We start from the raw sequence: 24039 nt of genomic DNA on the forward strand, positions 1-24039 counted from the left end.
CACGTCGAAACTGATTTGATTTATAATATATGAGCCTCATGAGGGATGTTTTATGAATTAATCTGCCATCAAAAAGGTGACCATATACGGTAATTTAATGAATTTCATGCTTTTCGTGTATGCAGCAAAAGAGAGTTATGAAAAGCACCTAATCTTGTTGAGAAATGTTCAATAAATAGGATACAATTTTAGTTTTAGTGCAGAGAGTCCTAACTAGCTGGTGAAATCAATTAGAATATCAAAAGCGAGTAGTATGATTGAAGATGTACGGTATTTTTTTAACTTGAGAACGTTATTTGGGTATATTTTTTTGGGTCGTATATTTGATATACGGTATATTTGATCGATAAATTCGTGGTCACATTGGCAGTCACACTAATTGTAAATAAACAGAAAACAAAAACAACAAAAACATTTGACCGTTTAGTAACAGGGAGGATTTCCCTGAAATCGCGTGAAATTAGCAAAATGTTAGCTTAAATGTATACGTTTATTTAAACTGTGACAGTCTTCAATTTATAGACAAAATCAACCAAAAAGTGTTCAACTACAGTTGGTGATAAAAAGCAATGCCTTGTTTCGTGTTAAGCGACCAAATATCAGAAAGTGTGAAGTGACGCGGGGTGGAGGGTGCAATGATTAGGAACAAACAAAACTACACAAAATTGTGTATTGGCCAAAGCTGTTTCAGCTTTAGCAAAATGGAAAGAAGCCAAGATGATGGTCAGCAGGAGGGAAATCTTACTGGTTGTTATAGCAGCCCCCGCCAGCGGCAGCAGAAACTGTTATTCTCACACTCACATCGTAATCGCTCTCTGTCTGCGCTCTCACACACCTATACACACACGCTCTGACAACGACACCGACGCGCCTCTTGCAAACTTTTTAAAGCGGACGCCAACGTTGGGGCCTCACTGATCGTTGTTTGGTGTCTCACTGATCTTTTCGGCGTGGAACGGTAAAGACCTGTGGAGCAGCGATTTCCGCCGCTCAGGAAGAGTGCAAAAGCAACGCAAAGCAAAAATAGCAATATTCATTCAATCAAATAAATAACCAAGTGTGTGTGAGTGTGTTTCTGTGAATACTCGGCCACTACAGGAAGAGATCATTTGGCAAAAGAAAGAGAAGAAGCAGCATCAGCAGCAGCAATCATACATACATACACAAACCTACGTATGCAGTGTAAAAGAGATGCAAAGAAAAGTGCAAAGCGAAAGTTTAATTGTGGCAGCCAAGCATCATTTTCTCTCGCTCTCTTTCCGTCAATATCGCGCGCGTGTTGGAAAAACTAACGGCACCCGACACATTCCAAGGAAAGAGTGAAAAAAGTGTCTGGTTGTGTGTGTGGAAAGATTTACAGTGATTTCCCATAAATTGTTGTTAGGATATTGGCCAGATGTGTTTATTAAATGATTGCGCACACTGTATGTTATTATGGCCTTATTGAATAAACTGTTCTTTCCGTCGGCACCAGCAGCAGCAACCCCATCAACGGTAGCGGCAGCCGCAGCACCCACGCACGCGGCGTCCGCGTTCGCGTCCCAACAAACCGCAGCAGCGCTAATTAATAGCCAAACAACAACATCATTACCGGCAGCGTCGGCGTCACGTACAACTCACGCCTCCCCCGCCTCCGCGCATGCCTCTGCCTCTGCTGGCAGCGGCAATAGTTCGTCGTCCGCAAAAGCTACAAAACAAACTTCGCGAAATTATCTAAGGTAAGTGTTTATCTGCCTATCTATGTATGTACCCCCTCCCACCTTTGCATGCATACACACAACACACCCGCCAAAATGGTATTCGGACCGAGTGTGTGTTTGTGTGTCATGCCTAACACCCGGTATTAGTTTGCAGTCGATAAATGCGAACAACAAAAGGTGCAGCCGCAGTCATCACACGACAGCTGCAAATAAACACACACACACACAGGCCAACACACTCTGGCAAAAGGCGTTCTCATGATGCGTTTCACGCTTTCCTCTCTTCTTCCGTTCCCCGTACCTGCACTCAGTTGCTTCCTCTTCTCTTTATTCGTACGCAAATTGGCAAGCGTAAACGGGGCCGATAACCCAACAAACAAATTCGCTGTGCAATAAAGAACGTCACGTAGGCCGCAGCCGCAACAAACAGCAATTCTATTGATGCAGTGAAAGCATTTTAAATGAGATAAAAGCTGTATTTTATCCACAAAATAAAGTATTCCCGGTAATGGGTTCAATATCTAGAGACTCTACTGTGTATTCTTAAGGAAAGCTCCACCATACCATGCAAGCCCTGGCTTATATGCCACCCCCAGCAGTGCATTGGGTAGTCATGGCAGCAACAACAACAAATATACTGATAGCAATGTTCTATTCCCCCGCCCCGCCAGCGATTGAGCTGCGCGCGCAAACAACTGTGCCCGTGCCCCCTTCGATTCAGTCTGCTCTCTCTCTTGTTATCGCCCCGTTCGCGCCGTCTCTCTCACTCTCTATCTGATTCTCTTTCGCTCGCTTGGTCTGTGGGCGTACGCTTATAGGTGAGCGGGGAGCAGTAGCGGGTGGCGGCGGCGGCAACGTCAGGCGCAAATGTAAATAAAAGCGAATCACATGACTTGCTAATCGGCGCTCGCGGCCTGCTCTCGTGATTATTATGTCATACACATTGTTTTTGCTGCTCTTTCTCTTTCGCTCTCGCAGTTTCAGCTGCTCTATCCCTTTCGCTCTCGCTGTTTCGGATCTTGCGGGTAGGTTGCCTTTAATTCATTTCATTATTATTTATGCTGCCTTTGCAGTGTTGATTTTTGACACTCGTGCGCGCGGGATGGGTACGGGAGGAGTGTGTGTGGGTGGGCTGCTCTGATTGGGAACTCTAACTGAATCGAACAGTGGTGGGCACTATAGTGGGTGCATTTTATTTGCATACGAAATGCTCGCCGCTACACTTTTTTCGGCCGTAATCTTTCGATCGATTTGATTAGCGCCCCGTTTAATGGGTCTGACCGATAACACGACGGCAACGGGTGGCAGCGGGAACCTACAGCTCCAAAAATATCTGTATATATGTATGTAGGGTAATGGTGAAATTGTCAGATTCGAGTGCCTATTGACCAATACCCCGCTGGGTGTATATAATTTTATGACCACGCCTGTCCACGGTTGTACATAGTATGTGCCAGGCCAGGCAGCATTCGAGCGCGCCATCACGTGATAGAAGCTTTTTCGCTCTGCTAATTAAGCGCGGGGTTTTTGCACTTTGAACACTTAAAAATAACAGGAGAAAAAAATACCCCGTAAAGTGTTGACAGCTGGCCCGACACACTCCCACACCTCACACCCGCCCACTCTCTAATTCTCTCCACACCTCCCTTTGGGCCGCTATCTTTGTAGTAGGTCAGGTTTTTGGGCCCGCTGTAAACTAAATAAACGCTTACACACACACAAAACGATTGTTAATAAAAAATTAACTCCACTTGGCATTATTTACTGTTACTGTTTAGCGTCCGCTGCCCCCGCACCGCCCTAGTGGGGTAATTTTCCATGACAGATGACTAAAAAAAGCCTGAACCCCCACTTATCGTTCATTTTTTTGCTTGGTCTGTGTGTTTTTGTTGGCCAAAAGAAGAGGTTTATAAATACTTTCCGTCTAAGAATAAAAGAGAGAGAGAGAGAGCGAACACTTACACCCTCGAAGAAAAGCCAGCAAAATGAAATTCTGGAAATTTCTATACGATACCGTGTGGCTGTACACTCGTCCCATACGTTCGTTCCATATGTATCCAAGGTCTGGACACCTGAAGTGAATCAACCAAATGTCGCCGTGAATCATATGAACAACAGCACCACCAGGTCGTGACCATGTTTAGACATTTGCTAGCCAGTTGGTCACATGACAAGAGAGCCATACAAAAATTTTATTAAATTTTCGATATATGGTGAGTAAAAAAAAACCAAAAAAAGCACCAAAAAAACCAGACGGAGGCAGTGGCATCATGTGCCTCAGAAGAAGGCAAGGCGCATTTGAGAATTCCTTAACCCAATTCGCAAGTCATTCCCCTGATATCCATGCATACAGAAATATAGTATGGTCCGTCCAAAAAAAATATTTGTACGTACATAAATATATAACAGTTATTAGCGGGCTAGTATTAATTCCCGATAAGTTCGGGGATTTCACGCAAAAAGACCATATCGACCGAACAGCCCGAACCGCACCACCACCTCTATATACAAACTGTGATTTCATACACCCCGTGAATCGCAGATCGAAATCGCGAAATTGCCAACTGCCTGCGATATGTGGCAGGGCAGGCGAGCACGGCTAGATTTCACATGAGTTCGATCTTTGAAAGGGAATTAGCACCAAGGGTGGAAAACTTTGTGCCAACAGATTGCCATTGTGTGTGGCTAAGAAAAGCACCAAAAATCAGGTGGCAGCTTCAGGCACGTGTGAAGCCCCATAAAAGATAAAAACATCCATCTGATGGGCGATCAAATAAAGCGAACAAAGCGCTGATAGCTCCACAAATCACATATCAATCTCTTTCACCAATTGTCCAACTGACCGACCGACTGACCGACCGAACGACAGACAGACCAAATGTCTGAATGAACCATTATGGATGATTCCACTTAGAGCCTTTTCGCCGGCTTAGTGTCATGCCAAATGAGTCGTAAATTAGAAATTCATTAATAGTGCTCGATAAGTGCCCGCAAATTGTTTGGCCAAACACTGCCCCCAGACATCAGACATCAATCAAAACGGCGCTCTCCACTATGCAGTGGAGTGGTGTGGGGATTGTCACGGCTGATATGCGGGGAATGATAGTTATTGTTGTTCTGGTGCCACGGCACAGGTGTGAACCATCGAACTTACATGGATCGTAACGATCGAAAATACACACAAATGTGCATATGGATGGTGCCATCTTGTCTGGCCAAATAATGTATCCAAAAATAGTCTCATCTCCTGCCTCGTGTCATCATCATTGAGTTATGAATATGAATGTGATTACTATATCCATGAATAAAGAGAAGTCACACTAGGTACACTCACTCACACATCTACATTTATTTATGAACATGCGAAGCCAGCCATCTGCTGTTGTTGTGTTCCGTGTATGGGGTGCAGTGTAGAGTGGAGGGTAAACAGAAATCAGCACATTTAAATGGCAACAAATTGAGTGGGTGGTACGGGTGTGTGGCGGGGCGTGCAGGGGTTCGGGTTCATGTGCGAAGTCGCGTGGTCTGCCAAGTCATATGAGTGAGTCGTCGACGTCGACGCGTAGCCAGTTTTGTGCCCTGTAAATGCAAGGTATATTGGCTTTGAATAAGAATGTGTGAAGCAGACCCACAAAATTTTAAGAATTTTTATGTGATTTCATTCTTAAAACTAGCAAAATTGTTTATCTCTTAGCCCTGCTTCAAAAGAATCATCGACCGCCGCTATCAATCTCCTCTAGGGGACAATAATGGGTATCTCTCTGGTGTATGCGACCCTTCCTCGTGAGCAAGACGCCAGCTAACGCTGTTTTGTCTGCCGTGGTGCTGCCGCATCGTTATTGTCACTTATTATCATGTTGACGAAAATAAAAAAAAATAGGCGTACCTTTTTTTTACCGCCGCCGCCGCCTGATAATGAGCAAACAAACAAAGTAAGCGCCCGAAAGTACCAGCGAGTACAAAAGGCAGGGCCGGAGCCCTAAATTAAGCCGAAAGATCTATTAACAGAAGCCCCCCACCCACAACAACCTCCCAGAGCTAAGCCAATTTCGAATATCTAGCCATATGGCTGGCTCACTGTTCCATTCCATTCATAAGCTCTATTTAAATTAACTTTACGAATCGGGTAACAATTGTATTTGCCTTTGTCTTAGCTTCAGATCCGGGGGCTGTGCTGGAAAAGGTAATACAATGCCAAAACGAAAACAGCACTTGGAATTCATGGAAATATTATGCGATTTGAGTAAACAATTTTGTGTAAATAAATGGCGCTCAAAGTACCAGTGTTATTGTTATTAATATTATTCAGTTGAGTAATGTCCGGTTACAAGTTTCCGAGTTGTGTTGCCAGTTTTAACAGATCGTTCCGATAGCTGTAGCGCACACACACACTCTCAGGGGTCAACAAATTCTGATCCGTACTTCAGTCGCCACAGACCTCGACCAAGCACAAGGTTTATGTGTATATTATGGAAAAGCTAACAAAGAACTCGGATTCTGCTTTATCTTCAAGGGCTCTCGCTCACTCTCATGCTCTTCGTTTCATTAATCATTTAATGCTCTTTGCTTGGCTCTTTGCTTTGCTCTTTGCTCAATGAAAACAATTTTAATTGATCTCTCAAGCCAGTACCCGCCGCAATCTTTTCATTAACATTTTTTATATTTCCTTGAAATTTACGGAAGTTTCTCTGAATTTCTACTCATTTGCTGCTGCTGCTACAGCTGATGCTGATACATTGTTGGATTAAGGTGAAATACAAAAGATCCACTGAGATGTCGTCATCTGTGTACCGTAGAGGATTCCATAGTAAATGGATGGTGGTCCGTGATCTCACCTGCCTTTAGGGGCTCCCAGCACTTGAGTCACTATTTGCTGGTGTGTGTGTGTGTGTTCTTGTGTTTGCCAGGTGTCACAAGTGCTCTGCGGAACGCCCACACTTGTCATTGCCCCTTCCTCTGCCTCCGCCACTGGTGGGGGAATTCATTGATTGATTGGACCGCCCTCCTCCAGACCTCGGATCGGTTGTCATCGTCGTTGTCGTCTGGTGAGGTCTGGGGTCTGTTTGCATTGCTCTCAAGTGACAATGAAAATCACTCGATATTTTTGTCGTCATTTGCTCATTAGTATTGTGAGCGACATACGGACGGTGTGTGCTCCACACTCGTACACGTACATACATTGCCCGCATCGGCTGATAAATAACTTATGTTGCTCTGGCCATTACCTGTCGCCATAGCCTCCACACACCTCGTAGCCGGAGGAAGCGGATTTTGCCAAATTGCCTTGAACTTGACATTCGTTATTTGCACATACTCGTACTTCCATGCTCAGTTGGCACACGGGGTGAAGGTGAAGGTCGTTGCTCGCACACTGGACAACAATTGAGGGATATACGAGAGAATATAATATAATATAAGACCATGTAGTATACGGACTTACTATATATAACTGTTTATAATAGGCCGTTGATAATGATAGTCAATTTGTTGGGCTGCTGCTGCTCCCCTTGTCATTCCCCCATTTCCATTGTCGTTGTCGTTGTCGTCGCCGCCACCACCACCGCCAACGTCTCCCGGCGTCTCCAAAGTCTCCAAACGTCGCCATCGTCGCCATCGTCGCCATCGTGGTTGTTGGGTTGGGTTGGGTCATGTGACTTGTTGTATGGAGCAACTGGTTGTTGTTGTTGTTGTTTTTGCTGCTGCTGCTGTGGTTTCGCTTTGCTTTGCTTTACTGTGCCTGTGCTTTGTTGTCGTCGCTTTGGAAATCTGTGCTTTTATTTGCCACGCTCTCTTTCACTCACTCATACAGACAGACGGACAGGCAGACAAGCGAACTTAGAGACAGACAGACGGAGCAAAAGACAGAGGAAGACGGACAAAGAGGATAGGGAGAGTCGAGACAGACACGCTCTGTAAAGTCATTAACAGTTGTTGATTTGATTATAATAATTGTCGGTTCTGCCTCTTCATACGAGTGGTAGCCGACACGTGTAGACAGACAGAGGAGCTTCTGCAAGTCGAAATTGCAAACTCTCCAAAATGATGATTTGCTTTAGACAAGCTCGACTGTACCCCATGTTCTACCTATTGATGTGGCTGAACCACATTTCGCTTATCAGTTTGCGTGCACAGTTTTGTTGGCGTTCCGGTTTGGAATAGTTTTCCCATATCAATCATTGGCGTTCCGTCTCTCTTGAGGCAGGGAAATCCAAGGGCTAATCAAAGCATAATCCCAAGTAAAGCCCGATAACAATTGTCACCCACTCGAATGCCACTCTGCCCTGCACGAACGCCCCCACTCCCGCGCCACGCTATAAATATACGCGATCAAATCAATCAAAATACAAGGAGAGAGAAAGAAAGAGATAGACATACAGAGTACAGGAGCGAGCACTGTGTATCTTCATGTGCAAGGTGTCTTTATAAAAGGTGAGGCATTGCAAGAAAGCTCTCTTTGAAACGAGCGATGGTCTCGTTCCGCGTGAGGGCACCACTTGGAACAGCGAATTGGCACACCTTGTACAAGAACACCTTGCTTCAAGTGCTTGGCCGAGAATACTCACACTCGCACTCACTCATTATGCATGTATTTTATGCACATACATATGTGTGTACACTTAAAGTCTGCATGTATTTGCTTAATTTTGTTTGGCTGGTGGCTCGCTTTTGTTTTTGCTTGCGTAGCTGAAAAAAGCATGTGATCCAAGTGAATGCCGCGTTGCCGCTGCTGCTGCTCTCCCTGATCCCTCTTGGGGCCCATCCCATCTGTGTCGGTGGCCCCCAAGCAAAAGAAAATAATGAAAATAAAAGCAATGAAAGAATAGAATAAACAGTGCCTGTCTGACTGGCCTCAGTTTCTGTTTCGGTTTCTGTTTCTGTCTCTGCTTAGCGGACGTCCGATAATTGCCTTCGCGCAGATCTCTTGTGTGTTGTTTCGCTTTTTCTCTTTGCCAGGTGAGGCAGCGCTCCCCCTGGCTATTCAAGTTTGAATACCCTACCCACTAACTGTATATGCAGAAGGGTGTCTATCTTTCGACTCTGCCTAGGTGCTAAAAAATCAACCTAATCTGGTTATTAAATTTTGGCACACAACGTCAGTCCCTCAACGAATCCATCAAAAAGTCATCCATCGCTGTCTTTTTCTGGCCGAATATTTGTGTGTTCCTTTCTCTTTGTATTTCACCCCCCGCATTGTTGGCATTATTTGTTGGTTGCTTTTTGTTGTTAAACAAAATATTAACACATCCATCCGTCTTTGACAAGCAACAAATGGTCAAGCGACGATGGAGCACATGATGCTCGTTCGACTTTGACTCTGTTTTCGGTTCGGCTGGCTCTCGGATTGGATTCATTCGTGTCGTGTGTGCACCCAGCTGGACGCGCCAGTCATGTGAGCAGCAAGCGCGTCGCTCCAAATTGGATGCCCCATGCCCCATGCCATCCGACGCTCGGTTAAACGACGAAGGCAGCCGCCTCGTTTAGGATCGTTGCTTGTACTATCTATCTCTATCTCTATCTCTGTTGTGTGTGTGTATATCATATGTATATCGATTGGGCAGGGTACGGGACAGAGTAGGGCAGGTTTTATTATAATGCATACGCGACTATGCCCCCGTAATCACTCTCTACCGCCTTGCTCCACTCTGTGCGCGCTACCGTACGAGCTTCAGCACGGGACCTCTGACGAATTCCCCGATTCCCGATCCGACTACCGAGTCCGAGACGTTGTCGCCATTCCAGCCGTCGGTGTCGCCGTCAGCGTCACTGTCACTGCTGTGGCGAAACGCCTTGAACTTCATTTGTTGACTAGCATCGCAGCCATAAAGATATCAACGGCTCGTCGTCCGTCCGTCCGTTCAGAACAGAACAGAACTTAACCTGTGAACACTGAACTGAACTGTAGATTATAAAGTCACAGTCGGTAATCGGCAATCCGTAACAGAATCTACATTTAGTTGGAAGCTGTAACGGGCAACAGCAATTACTCCTTGCCGCATGCCTACGCCACCTTTTAAATACAAGTAAGACACCACAGACACCCCAGACAGCCAGCCTAAAAGCTGCACCCTAATTGGCCCCAATCCTCAAAGAAACCGACCGACGACGCCCGTCCACAGGTCTTTTAGTCTTGAATTGATATCCAGTCCGGCGTGCACTCGTGACTTCAAACCAACACAAAAATCAGCCGCGGACACAGCCGGACACCGATGGACACACCGCCGTCCCATACCCCCATACCGATCCGTTCCGTACCGTTCCGTTCCATGGGTAATCTCTCGGTGCGTAGCCAAAGCAACGCCTAGCGTTGGCCCCCACCATCTTATCGGCTGTGGGGGGCTATAAAGCATTTATGAAGCTCTAAAACAAGTTCGAGCCCCAAATTCCCAGCACCTAGCGTACCGCCCCACACCCCCAGACACGGTCGGAGAAACTATCATCGACATTTTGAGCTAATTGTTAATTATAGCGCTAATTTCTGGAGAGGCAGAGGCGGCGCCTCCACCAAATATTAGCGCTACTTAGACAAGCCCATTTATAAACCCACTAAAAATAAATCAGAAGGAGGAGGAGCAGCTGCTTGCACAGGTGTGGCGTACAACCATATCGGAATATGGAAAGTGATCGATGGGGGGTTGCAAGTCTCTTTCTGCAGGATTTGCTCCACATATTTCTCAGAATATGCCAATCATGGCCGTGTACAAAGAAAGACAAGTGTCTTTCTGGGTGTGGCATGAGTAATACACGTGTCACGTGCCAAAAGTTGCCTCGCTATATATAGAGCATCGTCGCATTTGCCATTTAATTGAAATGAACAATCCACAGCGGAAGGGAGAGATAGCGAGAGAGAGAGATGTGGGAGAGAGGCAGCCAAAGATGTGCGCATTATAATCTACCTCATCGTTGCGACATCCAAATGTCTATGGGGGTGGACCGAACCGCCTTAAGATGTTCAACAGATGGCAACTGTGAGCATTAGGGGACATTGAAAAGTCTTCCATCAAAGCCATGTGTGTGACTCACAATTATAAAGATATAGCCGTAACAGAGTCAAACGGATATCTATTGTAAACCGATTAATAAAACTTCACCATGATTTGATATTTGTTGGACTAACTTTTGGAAATGTTTTGTACCTCAATTAAAACCATAACTCTCCTTCCCTCTTTGCAGTCGATTCCCCTTCGAGGGCAGCCAAGTGCGTGTGCTGCTCTATAAAGAGGATGATACACGGCGCCTGCTCTTCGATTCCAATGCCCTGCAGAAGGTGACGCATAAGGAGTCCACCTCAGCCAGTGGGAAATTCGTGAAGAATGAAAAGTACACATCGCTGCAGAACGGCAAGATCCAGGCCAAGGCACATTCCAGCGGCAATGGCAGCAACTTTATCGATGTCTGCCCCGAGTATGGCTACAAGGTGAGTGCCACACTTCAGCTAAGAGAATTCCAGACCATAATGCGCATCCTTTTCCAGCACAATCGTCCCTCTGGTGCGGATATCACGCCACTGGGGGAGATGGTCTTTGGCTCGCTGCCAATGTCCTTTTGTGGCACCGCGCTCAAGGTACACTGGCTGCCGGAACCGGCGAGGATCCTGTGCTCACAGGTGTACCTCACGCCCACCAGCAGCAGCAGCATCGGTGGAGCGGGCCACTCGCCCTATTCGACGCTCTCCATGAACAGCCTGGCCACGCCGCGCAGCTCCATTTGCAGCGAGCACGGCTCCATGGATGGCCTCTCCATGAACTCCTTCTCCATGCCCTTCAGCGTGAGTGTTGGCCGCCAGATGAGCCTCACGCCACCCCTCGATGTGCCCGCCCCCGATCAGCAATCGCTGTCGACAGTCCATTCGAGCGATTCGAGCGGACCGCGCTACTCCTCCACGTACAGCAATGCCACGGACTCTGGCTACTCCGCCAGCGGCAGCGGCAGTGGCAGTGGAAGTGGAGCAGGCGGCCCTTATTCGAGCGGGGATCAGTGGTCGTATCAGTATTCCACACGCAGCAGCCTGGGCAGCGTGATATCCGACCAGTCGGATGCCATGCGGAAGCTCAGCATGGACTCGGCCTTCTCGGTCAGCTCGCCGCATCTGGAGGAGTTTGCCAGCGACGGCTGCCTGCAGCGACGAATCTCGCGCAATCTGCGCACCTCCTTCGAGAACGAGCATTCCAGGAACGACTTTATCGGCTTCCTCAGCGACAACTACACGCTGGCTAATGGCGGCAGCTCTAGCCAGGGATCGGGCAATGGCAATGGCGGTGGCGGTGGCGGTGGCAGCGAGGGCGGCGGCATGGGTCCACCGCAGTACAGGCGCGCCAGCTACTGTGCCAACGAGTCGCGTAGCAATCCAGAGATGGGACGCCGTCAGGCCAATCTGCGGCGTCGGGCCAAGCTGGGACTGGCCGTGTGCATCACCATGAGCGAGTCCTTCGAGGAGGAGATGGAGCTCTTCTGCAGCGAACACATTGCGCTGCTCGAGTCCATGCTGAGTCGCCTGAGGGCCAGCACAGAGCATGCGTACATCAATCACAAGAACTTTTTGCAGGTAAACAAGATCACAAAATCCATTTGAAATGCATTTAACTTGAGGACTCCTTCCCGCAGATCATGTTCCAGGCCTGGCAGGACACACAGCAGTGGTTCAATGATCTCTTTACGGCGCCGCGCATCAAGACGCCTGTCTGGCTGAGCATCACCACCAGCGGCAGCAAGTACTCCAAGACTGTGGCCGAGCGTTTCATCAAGGAACTCTGTGATTTGTTGTCCTTTGCCGATACAAAGGATTCCAATTTGTAAGCCATACCCTCTGCTCCTCCGAATAAACACTAATTCCTCTCGTTTTTGCAGCTTCATCAGCACCATGCTGACGGGAATTCTAACGTACCATCTGGGCTGGGTAGCCACCGTTTCAGCCTTCAATAGCTCCGGCTCCCGACGCTCAGATTCCTCGGCATCCTCGGCCGCCATTGAGCAGAGAGCCAAACTGCTACAAGTGGCCCAGAAGCATCCGTACAATGCACTGTGGGCGCAGCTGGGGGATCTGTATGGAGCCATTGGCATGCCGCCCAAGCTGGTGCGCACCATCATCTATGGAGCGGAGAAGCTGTGGGTGGAGAAGCTCCTCAATGTTCTCACGTACTTTATACGCTGCAGCGAGGTGCGGCGCACGGCCAAGCGGGAGGACTTTAACAAGCAGCTGATCAACGATCTGGTTAATCAGAGCCAGAACCTGCAGAGTCAGGAGCGGCACAAGAGTCCACCCTCGCAGCTGCGACGCACAGGCGGCCTGAGCAGAGTGGCCACCTGCAAACAGAATCTGAATGCCATTGTGGACGATGTGGATGATGGCGGGGAGCAGCTGCTGGACTGCTGCGCGGACGAGGATGATAGGGATTTGGGCTCGGACGATCAGGCAGATCAAGACGGCATGCAGACGCTGAAGAAGAATGAAATCCCCACTGTCCTGGCCTTCCGTGACTCTCATTTTGTGCAGCAGGAGCTGCGTATTGGCAACTACCTGATGGACACGGGCATCGACAAGAAGACGCTGCTGGCGCGGCAGGCACAGCAGTACTTTCGCACTGGCAAGGATGGGCGGATACGGCTGACAGTCACCACGCCGGACAATGTGGAGCTGAGCATGGAGGATGAGTCGAATTCGGGCTCGGGCTCTGTGGGCACAGGCGGCGGCAGCATCGATGATGGTGCCATTGAGGCCATTGAGTTTGACGATGCCGCAGAAACGGCACCAGCCACCACCGCTGGGCGCAAGAAGAGTTTCTTCTGGAACATGGTGCCCATGGCGGCTGGTGTGAAGGAGGGTCTCAGCCTCAGTGATCTGGCCAAGCTGCAGCAGGGCATTAAGATCATCAACCGCAAGCTGGAGCGACGCTGCAGCAGCTACTCTGTGGAGGGTAATCCAGATGGCATTGAGAAACGGGGACCCCTGGACACGGAGGACTTTGAGCCGCTCACCCACGAGCGGCGCGCCTCGCATCTGTCGCTGTCGGATCTCATCACGCAGAACAGCATGGGCAAGAGCGATCGCATGACCTGGGGCATTGAGCCCATCAAGGAGAACGTCAGCCTGGAGGAGCAGATTCACTTTGATCACTGCCACAAGCTGATCGAGCGGGAGCATGGCATCTGCAGGCAGACCGCCTCGGACAACGGCAATGGTGTGGTCTTTGTGCTGGGCGACAACGAGCCGCTGATCAATCTGAAGAAGAGCAACGAAGATCTCACAGATGAACCAAAGCCAGCCGCCACGCTTATGCTGTGTGCGCAGCATCAGCGCACCCACGACGTGGCCAGCATGGCCAAGAAGCACTCGGGAATGAAGTTCAACTTTGAGCAGTACCCACAGATAGCCACCAACTACATGAAGAGCAAGAATCTGGTGCTGTCCAACAACTACGATCTGCTGATGGACAAGGCCACCAAGCTGGAGGCGAGCGAGGCGGCCCTCAAGTCGAGCGACAGCAGCGTGACCCTCCACCAGCATCCCGAGCTGGCAACCAGCAGCAGCTCCATCGGACCCAATGCCAACTCCAATCCCAGCACAACACCAGCGCTGGGCAGCGAGCGATGCATTGTGTGTAGCAGTGGCGGAATGATGGGCTCCTCGGCCACCTATCAGACGCCCTCCAATGCCACCGAGCTGGAGTTTGAGACGGACGAGGTGCACTGCTATAATCAGAATCAGAGCAACAGAACGCTGCAGTCGGTGAACTCTGCTGCCTCCATAGACACCCTCAAGTCAGCGCCAGAACCGCCACAGCCAGCGGCTACACAGCAGACGGGATTCACGCGCAAACAGCAGCCCAAGCGTGTGCCCTCGGGTCGCAGTTCCATCTCCTCGGTGGCTGCCAAGTGTGCGGCAGTGAATGTGTCACAGCAGCTGCTGAAGCTACCCGTACCTGGCATCAAGGAGCTGCCGCAGGACGATGAGCCGGCGGGCGATCAGCTGCGCGCTGGTTTTATACCCTCGCTAATGCTGAGCGTCAGCGATCACTATGTCTCCGACATGGTACTTCAGGTGAGAAAGCCCCACCAAAGGCAACAAATTTTAACGATTCTAATCACACTTTTTGTTTACATTTCCGCAGGGCACTTGTGCACCGCCCAACAAGTGGGAAATGCATCTGCGCGAGGACCTGGCGCTGGCTGCACGCTCGGCCTCACTCATCTCACAGCCGGCGGAGAATATTGCCATTGTGGCGGACATGGACAAGTGGGATGTGCGCCTGATCTCGTCGCAGGCACAGCAGTTTCCCTATGCCGGGGGCCAGAGCTCGCCCGTGGGAATGTCGCAGTTGGTTTCGAGCATGCTGGAAACGGTTCAGGCCATGCACGCTGGCGGCATACCCGCCTATGAGGTAGAGCCAAAGTTAATTATGTTTTAATCTTTGCATTAAATGAGTTTTTCTTTTAGTGCCTGTCATTTCTGGAGTCAAAGCTGCAGGAAATCTATCTGCAGTCGGAAACGCTCGCTGCCTTTTTGCTGGAAACGGATCCGTGTCGGCTGAGTGACATTACCACGCCGCTGCAGCTCTCGGAGAACGATGTGCCGCTGCTGCTGTCGATTGCCTACATACACACGCCCAAGATAAGTCGCAAGTGCGGCATCAGTTTCAGATGACAGACGCAGATTCGCTGCTGAGGAAAGGACACTACAGGTTAGGATAGGAACAGGATAGGAATAGGTACAGGATAGAGGATTGGAGGATAGAAGGATATTAGATGTGCCCAGTCATTGCCAATCATTGCATTCATTGATTCAGCGAGTCGCGCATCCATCTCATGCATCATCCAAAGCGAAACAACAACAAAAAGAGAAGCAAATACTCCAGCGAATTTTCATTTCACTGATTTTTTGTGATATATTTATGTAGACGTGTATGAATCTAGCGCTTAGCCATAGCCAATAGCCTCTTAGCCCGTAGCACTCACGCGATTCAGCAGTCCTCTCTCTCTCTCACGCGCGGGGGGGGACATTCATTTAAATTTATCACATCCACTCATCGCCGGTCACATGAACATGAAGAAGTATTGTAAATTATTTGATTTAGATTTAGTCGCGAGTCTGATTGTGTGTGCTGTGTGTGCCGTTCGGCTTAGCAGCACTCCGGAACGCGCTGCTATCTGATCGATTGATCGCCCAATACAACATATCGCGCACCGCACCGCACCGCACCTTACTTTAGTGTTTGATTTAGATTTAATAATTTATGACAGCAATAACATAATCGTAAGATTTATTTGTAAACTGCTAAAATATGCCACGAAACGAAACAAAGTGCAGCTACTGAATTACATCAATTTCAACTCTAATCTGCAATTTGCAGTTAATTAACCAAAAAACGAAATCAAGCAATGAAAATCAATCAATGTATGTATGTACGTATGTATTGTGTACATATATTTTTGAAATCTGCAAAATACAGACATTTATAATGGAAAGAAATCGGATGTTTGAAATGGGGCTTCTTTTTGCTGGGAGGAGGTTGGGTCTAGCGACTAGGCTGCGGCCGATTGGGGCTTGGCAGTCTTTCTGTGGCCGAGATTTGGATGGGGATCGACAGTCTGAAAACTCCCCTTGAGAGCAACGGATATCCATCGCTGTTCCGCCCCTCTATGCACGAGATTTAGGTGCCCAAAGCTTTGCCTTAGCATATCAATAAAATACTTGTATTTGCCATCCCTCTATAACTCCCACATTTATGGTCCGATCTGGATGCGGCATGTCTTTATAAGATCGAGAGAGCTCTGACAATTGATTGCCATAAAATATTCCTGGGTACACAAAACCATTTACACTTTGTTGTGCACTTCACTTGATTCAACAATTCTTTTCGTGTTTTATTTATTTACCGAGAATACGCATAGATATCCCCTTACAGTGGTAAGTATCCATAAATATAAATAATTGCTAGTGCTTATCGAATATGGGGGCAAATATTGGTAGCTCTACTATTCTGTCGTAACTTTTTTCTCGATCTAAATTAAATTATCACATTTCCTATCGGTTGATTATGTATTATGGTAATTCACGTTAAGTTTGTTTTGCGGACTACAAGGGATTGCAAATGGATTGCACGCACTACACACACAATAATACTCGACCACTTGCCGTGTGGCAAGCGGTGGGAGATGGCCACGATAGCGAACGAGTAGGAGGCAGGGACAATCCTTCACTTGCCCTTCTGCGCCTCCAGATAGGTGGCCGTGAAGGTGAGGAGGCGGTGGCGCTGCTTCAGATTGCGGGAGCGTACGTGGGCGGAATTCAGCTCGTCCGTGTAGCTGCCTGGGAACCAGCCGACGGCACCATCGCGGATGCGCTCACCCTGGTACCAGCCTGGAGGGTAAGTAGATCATTAGAAGGGGGAAACATTAAGCAAAGAAATGTGCAGCCTTACCATCTGGCAGCTTGCGTGAAACGTTGACAACATCGCCCAGCTCTAGATTGAGAACATCTGGCTCGTCGGACTCGTAGCTATGCTTGGCCACGACCTGCGGACAGTCCCAGGACTCGTAGAGCTTCTCGCCGGGCGTTTCCGCCTCTGGTGGGCGCACGGCCTGCAGCCAACGCTGCTGATCCGACACCGAAGGGCAGGAGAGCACCTAGAAGAGGATTTACAAGCATAAGAAACGCAAATTTAAATAATAATCGATGTGCGGCACTCACTAGTTCCACTGTCTTGCGATCGCAGTTCTCGAGGAGCGTCATCAGGATGAGGTTCTTGCCGGCCTGGTCCTTGATATCTTTGGTTGGCAGCTGCGGCAGCGTGTCGCCCGAGGCAATGGTCAACATGCTCCTGGGACAGTAGTCAAACACACTGAAGCTGGACTCGCCACGGCGCTTGCAGAGCACCAGGAGATCGGAGAAGAGGAAGGCATAGATGCTGGACTTGGTGAATCGCTTGCCAAATGTCAACTTGGCATCATCGCCACGCCACACCAGATGGGTGAGCTCCCCCCGCTTGACCAGAAAGCGAGGCTTGGCGCCCTGCTTGGGCACTCCGACGGGTGCAATGGCCAGGGCTCGGATGTGTGAGGGGAACTCCAGCTGCTTCGAGATGCGCTCCAGCTCGTAGGCTTGCTCCCAGCGATTGGCCGCCTCGTTGCACTGCGCCACCACCTTCTGGACGAGGGCCAGCGTGCGTTTCCAGCTCTCGTACTCCTCTTGGTTGTGGGGCGATTCCTTGCTGAACACCGCATCGATGAGCAGCGGCAGTCGCGTGATCCGCTGCATGGGCAGCATGAGGAACGAGTGGAGATTCAGGCCGCAGCAGCTGGGACTCGCCTCCAGCTTTTCCAGGTGCTGCTGGAAGACGCCGTTCTTGGCCTCCTTCAGCCGTCGCAAGGTCCTATCCATTCTGCCTTGGTGCTCGCAGAAGGCAATGTACACGTGGAAGTGCCGCTCGGCAATCTCGTAGATGCAACGACTGAGCCCGTGCAGCATGATGTTGTCCTGCCAGCAGCACTCCAGCTCCGTCAGCAGTCGCTCGGAGCACTCATGCACCGGCACAATGTAGGAGAAGAGCGCCTTGCGATCCCGCGGACTCAGCACCGTGCTGTCCACAAAGGCGCTGTTGTTCATAAAGTGTCGCCGCAGCAGACTCAGCGACTTCAGGTAGCTCGCCTCCGATGTAATTATCTCGAACTTGGCCTCCTGCAGGCTACGCTCCCGAGCTTTGAGTGTGGCTGGAATATGCGAAATGGAATCACTGAAGGAACAAGTCAAGGTTGAAGTTTACTTACGCAATATTCCGGAGTGTATAACCTCTGGGATCTCGCTCCATAGCGTCCTAGATGGTCCATTCTTTGGTCCCACCAACTGCAAGGCGGATGGCCGCTGCTTGGGCAGCTGTTCTACGTGTGCGGGCTCGGGCTGTGGCTTTGGGCTGCGCAGGGCGTGCATGCCAATCTCCTCATAGCCATCCGCAGAGCTCTCGTGCGCCTCCAGATCGCGAGTGATGGACTGTAAGGAGAGCAAGGAGAATCAATTGAAGTTCTTCCATGGAGGCTCTGCAAACTCACCTCCAGCTTGGCGGCGCTGTACATCTGATAGAGCGGCTCGTTGGAGAACATGCTGTGGGGTTCCGTTTGCAGATCATCGCCCATGCCTGCCTCGTTGCCGGTGGACACGCCCGAGCTGCCGCTGGAGCTGGCCACTGAGATGCCGCTCGTCTGGTAGAGACCCGATTCGGCGTACCACGAGCTGCCGCCGCCCCCGTGCGTGCTTGGCGTGGGCGTGGCCAGCTCGTCGTTGGCCTGCGATGGGCTGCCATTGAGATGATTCGATTGCTTGAAGACTCCGCACTCGGCATACCACGAGGTGGTCTGTCCCGGCTGCCCCGCCTGCTCCCCCTGTCCATGATCCACTTTGAGGCCAGGGAACGGCGGTGCTGGCGGCGGCGGTGGCGGTGGATCGTGTGGCCGCAGTCCGATTGTGGTGCGACGTCTCGTCGCCTTGGCCTCCTTCTTGGCCTTGCGGGCAACGGTGGAGAATTTCTGCGCCTCAGCGCTGGGCACCTGCACGGGAATATCCCCCGAGGAGGCCTTCTCGGAGAAGCCCGAGTCCAGCTCCCCGGCGCTATGCGGTTCCGGTCCCAGCTCTGGATCCTCGAGGTAGAACGTGCTCCGTGTGGCCGTCAGACCGGAGAGCTGCTTGCTGTCGAAGGTGGAACCCACGAGACTCTTGCGCAGCCTGGAGCGCAGGCTCTTCCCATTCTTCTGCTTGGCCCGCAGCACTGCCGGCTGCTCTGCCGGACTATGGAAGCCACCACTGCCATTGAGTGTCTTCTCCGAGCTGTGGAAGCCATTGAGTGTCTTCTCCGAACTGCTCAGCGTCTTGGCCGAGTACTCTGTATTCTCGTAGATCTCCTCCGGCGCCTTGCCGCTCTCCACATAGAAGGCCGTGCCCGTTGTCGTGTTCTCGTACAGCTTCTGCTGGCTGCCCTTTGGTGACTTTTTGTTGGATATAAAATCCTTGAATTTGCGCACAAACTCGTAGACTTGATTCTGTGGTGCCGGTGGCTTGGGCAGGCGATGATTCCTCATGTCCACGCCGCTGTCATTGTGCTGCAAAGAGGGGCAAAAATAAGTTCAACTGTTCAGACTCCAACTGCAACTCCACTCACATTTCGCAGACGCTGACTGGGCGACTCCTCGCCATGCTCATCGCTGTCCGTCTCAAAGGAGTCGTAGTCGTCGGAGATGCCCACATGCTCGCCCAGCGCATGCGCGGAGACCGAATGGTTCTTGGCGCGTCGATGCGAGGCACGCAGTCCGTTGCGTGCCCCATCCTGCTGCCGCTGCAACTGGCTCGAGTGCAGCGTCTCGTAATAGTGATCGGAGTCATCTGTGGAGGAGAATGAAGTAAACAAAATTAATTTTGGGTATTTGTTGTAAGAAGTTTCCCCTTTTCCCACAGAAACGAACCTACAAAAGTGCTCACTACCATGGACTCCTGGCTGGGATTGCCCAGCTCCTTATGGCACACCCGCAGCGTCGTCACCTCAGCCCGCACCCAGCGACGCTTCTCCTTTTTCTCTAGCTCCTGCTGCTCCTCCTGCTGCTGCTTCTCGACAGCTGCCTCGTTCTGGTATAGCGGCTCGGGGGCACAAGGCACGGGCTCTTCGGTTGGCGGCGCATTGAGATAGACGCTGGTGGAGTGCTGGCAGGTGACGGCAACTTCGCCAACGGCACGGGGACGACGCTTACGAGGCAGTGTCACCAGATCCGAGTGATTGCCATGGCTGCTCAGGCTGCTCGAGCAGCTGAGACGCTGGCCGTTCTTCGGGTAAGTCGCAGACATCTTTTCTCACATTTTATCGAGCATCTGTGCGGGTCTACACTTGGGGGATAAATGAACGAACCCTCAGTTAGGCATTGGAGAACTCTTTACCCCAACTGTGGAAGTTGTTGCTGAACTCTCTCTCTTGATTAACTCCTTTTCTTATGTAAATGCAATTGAAAGTCGACTGCTGCATTTAATTGAAAGCAATTGGTGGCTGACTTTTCACTGATTGACCAAAAGCCCCAACCCAAAACAGATCTCTGGGATGTGTACAGTGTGCAAATGGTAATTAAACAGACCCCTCGAGTGTCACAACAATAAAGCAGTTTGGCCAGACAATGATTTTACATATGTACTAACAAGTACATAGATAAATGGCCATGTAGTGCGGCAAAGTGTGATGGTTAGACCAAAAAAAGCACACCAAAAGCAGCGAGTGGCATGCAAAATAAGCGCAAAATTATAATGGAAAATGGAATGGTATGGAATCATGCTTGAATGCAGATTGAGATTGTGGTACAGGCTCAGCAGGTGCCTCTACCCTGGTGCGATTAACTGTTGGCTGACTGGCTACCAAATCAAATTTAAAAGCGGCACAAAACAGTGCTGGGAGTGTATGAAGGGGGCATGCACCGAAGCAAGAACACTCTGAAGAGAACTCGGAATATTACATGCCCGATAAATATCAATTCCTAATCGATAAAATGTCTAAACTCTTCCGGCAATTTATACTCCCAGCTTTATGAAATCTGAGCTCAGAATGTGCTCTAACTGTTAGATATATCACATAGCAGCAGCAGCACCCTCGGGGCATGAGACTAGACATGAAATCAGCTCTCATATTACGTATACGAACACGTACACACAGAGATCGTAGATGAAGAGGCAGAGGCAGAGGCAGGCAAGCGCAGCGAACGCGAACCGGTCTGACGGATATAATAAAAGATAATACACAAATGGAAACAACACATAGACACAACACATGTACCTATGTACATATATGTTATGGCTCTATATATGCAGAAATATTTCAAGAAACGAAATACATTTTGGGCAGGCGACACTTGTCGTGCGTGGGAGCTTTGTTCTGGCTCTGGATCGAGCTGGCTCTGGAAGAGCCCCTCAATATTTGAGCTCGGCTTTACCGGTTTTAGTTCTGCGAATTTTTGGTGTTTCATTATTGTGCGTGCCAATACTGGCGGTTACAATATTCGTATTTATGTATGTATGTGCGTGGTAGATACACATGCGATTGAATGCGGAAACGAAATATTACAGACAAATAAGCAGAGAAACTGAAAGATATCCAAACAAAAGAAACACTAATAAGCATCCAGGCACAGTGTACACACATTAGGAGGAACTGGCATAGAAGTAAACTGCGTCCAAGATCGAAATAAGTGCCTGCAAACTGGAGCTCCTCTCTGTAAGCCAGAATATTTAACTCTTTTGCTCATGGTTCACCGTATTGAGAGTACACTGTATGTAAATCTTTATACGTGGTCTTTATAAATGGTCTGTACCGTTGTGCGAAGCGAAGATGATCTTCTGCTGGTGCGATCTTTTGTTTCATTGGAATGCAGTCTGGCTGCAAGGCACGGAGCCATACGCAAGTGCAAGGCCAACACAGTTTGCCGATCTCTGCAGCTGTAAAAGCGATTCCGTTCGTATAGAGATCCGATCATGGGTGCATGATTGATTGATTAATGCCAGAGAAGGCATTAAGGTTACTTTATTGAGAGCCAAACGATGTCATTGCCTTCCACTCGGACTGATACGACGCGCAATGCCGCCCACAGTCATAGGTCAGGCATCCAATATGGTCAACCAATTGGACGCTCCAGCCGAAGCTCGCTTTATGCGCTTCCTATATGCCACATCTCGTCTCGTATATTTTCACGACACTTTCGCTGCAGGTATTGCGTGGCGTGTCAGCGCAAAACTAATGGAAAACGGGCGAACGTGCCGCGGGTAAAAGTTGAGCCGAGAGCTGAGAATTTCCATTGGGCTGGGGCTGGGGCTGTCGGGTGGGGTTGGGTTTCACTTCACCCAAAGCCCAAGACACCAGACAGGCCGTGAAACAATTACCAGATATTTTCCAATTTCCAACTTTGCGACGCGTTCGCTGAACTCTCTTCGCATAGAGAGAGGGGGCACAGGCAGCCCCTTACATAGGATTACGCGCATGCGCAATGCTCGCAATGTAAGTACGAACGTTCGCACTCGAATTTCGAATGAAGCGCCGTTGCATATTGCACATCATGCTTTGGGGTTTTGTTGGCTCTGCTGCTTGTGCAAGCGCACAGCCCGACCGTTTGCCATTATGGAGTTGTGTTGTCTATTTGCCAAAGTCATCCATCGTCCGAATTCGGAATTGGGATTCCTTTTGCCTGCCTGACTGACTTGACTGGTGTATCTCTATCTATTTTTTTTCTCTCTCTCCCTCTATCTGCCTTTGTTTCGTGTTTCTTTAAGACTTCTTCAAGGTTGGCTCGCCAGCGGTTTTATGTTTCTAGACTGGTTTTCGTTTTCGCTAAACAATTTCGTCATCAGTCGCCGTCGCAGCGGGCACTACAACAACAACAACAACTAAGAGGTGGGGATCGTAACGGGTGTAAGGGCATCAGCGCAGCGGCTTTCAGTTCCACAAAACGAACATCAAAAACTTGTAATGCAAACTGCAGTCTGCACTCTGCCCGCTCTCCCTCTCTTTGTGTGTCTCTCTCCCTGTCTTTCTTTGTCTTTGATCATCTTTTCGGATGCAATTCATGCTTTCAACGGGAGTTTCTTTCTTTTTTATTCACAGAGCATCCAGCAACAACACTACAATTCGTAATTATCTGATATTCACATTTATCACACACACAAATTCCTCTCTTCCAAAGCGAACGCGGTGCGGTTATTTGTCGTTTTCTGTCGGTAAAGCAGCAGCCCCACAACCGCACGATGGAGCTCAACGCGTTGGATTGACTTGTGAGGCGAGAGATGGAGCAGCAGAGACCCCAACAGTAACCAGCAAACAGCAACAACAAAAAAGCATAAATTGCACGGTCCACTTTATGGGCATTGTTTACGCTCGCTCTCTTGCACTCTCTGGCAACGCGAGGTATATTGAAGAGAAGGTAAGGCAGTCGCGCTTCTCCACCAGTCTCACTCTCATACTCATGGTAAACGCATGCGATTAGAGCTTGCACTGCCTTGCCTGCAGTTTAATGTACCCTGCCTGCCATTTGGCTTTTGTGGAACCTGTCGCATACAATACAATCCACTCTCTCTCCCACTCTCTTGTCCAGTGTGCGCGCTTGCTCACACACTTGATTCATGTAACGGGGTTGTTGATGTTGTCGTCGCTGTTGGCGGGGGCTTACTCTCACTCTCATTTGTAATGGCTGTACGAGTAATTATCTGCTCTGTTAGCTGCTCGACTTGTTAGCCTTACTTTTGGCATTTCGTTTGTCAGACAGCGCCTGGGGGCGAGACACAAAAAAACCTTTTAAGTGGCCCTGATGATCCATCCACACACAACACACAACAATT

At 49.5% G+C, this 24039-nt stretch overlaps 2 protein-coding genes across 4 annotated transcripts; one reads left to right on the forward strand and one right to left on the reverse strand.

Annotated features, from left to right (window-relative positions):
• The first annotated feature begins 418 nt into the window (after nucleotides 1-418).
• LOC117894073 (folliculin-interacting protein 2) lies at nucleotides 419-15520 on the forward strand. 2 transcript variants are annotated; one of them, XM_034800927.1, is made up of 7 exons: nucleotides 419-1718; nucleotides 10872-11115; nucleotides 11173-12243; nucleotides 12303-12490; nucleotides 12546-14736; nucleotides 14807-15076; nucleotides 15133-15520. In XM_034800927.1, the coding sequence occupies exons 1-7, from the start codon at nucleotides 1435-1437 to the stop codon at nucleotides 15337-15339; spliced, it is 4455 nt and encodes a 1484-aa protein (XP_034656818.1). In that variant the 5' UTR covers nucleotides 419-1434; the 3' UTR covers nucleotides 15340-15520. The 2 variants fall into 2 exon arrangements, with proteins under 2 accessions (XP_034656818.1, XP_034656820.1); XM_034800929.1 differs by lacking the exon at nucleotides 419-1718 and adding an exon at nucleotides 9681-9721.
• A 1021-nt stretch (nucleotides 15521-16541) lies between these two features.
• On the reverse strand, nucleotides 16542-23470 carry LOC117894075 (rho guanine nucleotide exchange factor 5). 2 transcript variants are annotated; one of them, XM_034800936.1, is made up of 8 exons: nucleotides 23354-23470; nucleotides 20145-20559; nucleotides 19844-20064; nucleotides 18741-19784; nucleotides 18462-18681; nucleotides 17386-18404; nucleotides 17117-17321; nucleotides 16542-17055 (listed from the first exon to the last, which is right to left on the reverse strand). In XM_034800936.1, exons 2-8 carry the CDS (start codon nucleotides 20518-20520, stop codon nucleotides 16892-16894), a joined length of 3249 nt encoding a protein of 1082 aa, XP_034656827.1. In that variant the 5' UTR covers nucleotides 20521-20559; nucleotides 23354-23470; the 3' UTR covers nucleotides 16542-16891. The 2 variants fall into 2 exon arrangements, with proteins under 2 accessions (XP_034656827.1, XP_034656828.1); XM_034800937.1 differs by having other exon boundaries at nucleotides 20145-20554; nucleotides 23354-23467.
• Between the last annotated feature and the right edge of the window lie 569 nt (nucleotides 23471-24039).

The sequence above is a fragment of the Drosophila subobscura genome, chromosome J (assembly GCF_008121235.1).
Source record: "Drosophila subobscura isolate 14011-0131.10 chromosome J, UCBerk_Dsub_1.0, whole genome shotgun sequence".
Classification (NCBI taxonomy): domain Eukaryota; kingdom Metazoa; phylum Arthropoda; class Insecta; order Diptera; family Drosophilidae; genus Drosophila; species Drosophila subobscura.

Bases quoted from the DNA above. Each gene is read 5' to 3' on its own strand.
- LOC117894073 (XM_034800927.1), top strand. From the start codon at position 1,435: ATGGCCTTATTGAATAAACTGTTCTTTCCGTCGGCACCAGCAGCAGCA. The intron at 1,719-10,871 runs GTAAGTGTTTAT...CCCTCTTTGCAG, and splicing joins ACTTCGCGAAATTATCTAAG to TCGATTCCCCTTCGAGGGCA. The intron at 15,077-15,132 runs GTAGAGCCAAAG...TTTTTCTTTTAG, and splicing joins GCGGCATACCCGCCTATGAG to TGCCTGTCATTTCTGGAGTC.
- LOC117894075 (XM_034800936.1), bottom strand. From the start codon at position 20,520: ATGTCTGCGACTTACCCGAAGAACGGCCAGCGTCTCAGCTGCTCGAGC. The intron at 18,682-18,740 runs GTGAGTTTGCAG...CTCTCCTTACAG, and splicing joins ACAGCGCCGCCAAGCTGGAG to TCCATCACTCGCGATCTGGA. The intron at 18,405-18,461 runs GTAAGTAAACTT...CGCATATTCCAG, and splicing joins TATACACTCCGGAATATTGC to CCACACTCAAAGCTCGGGAG.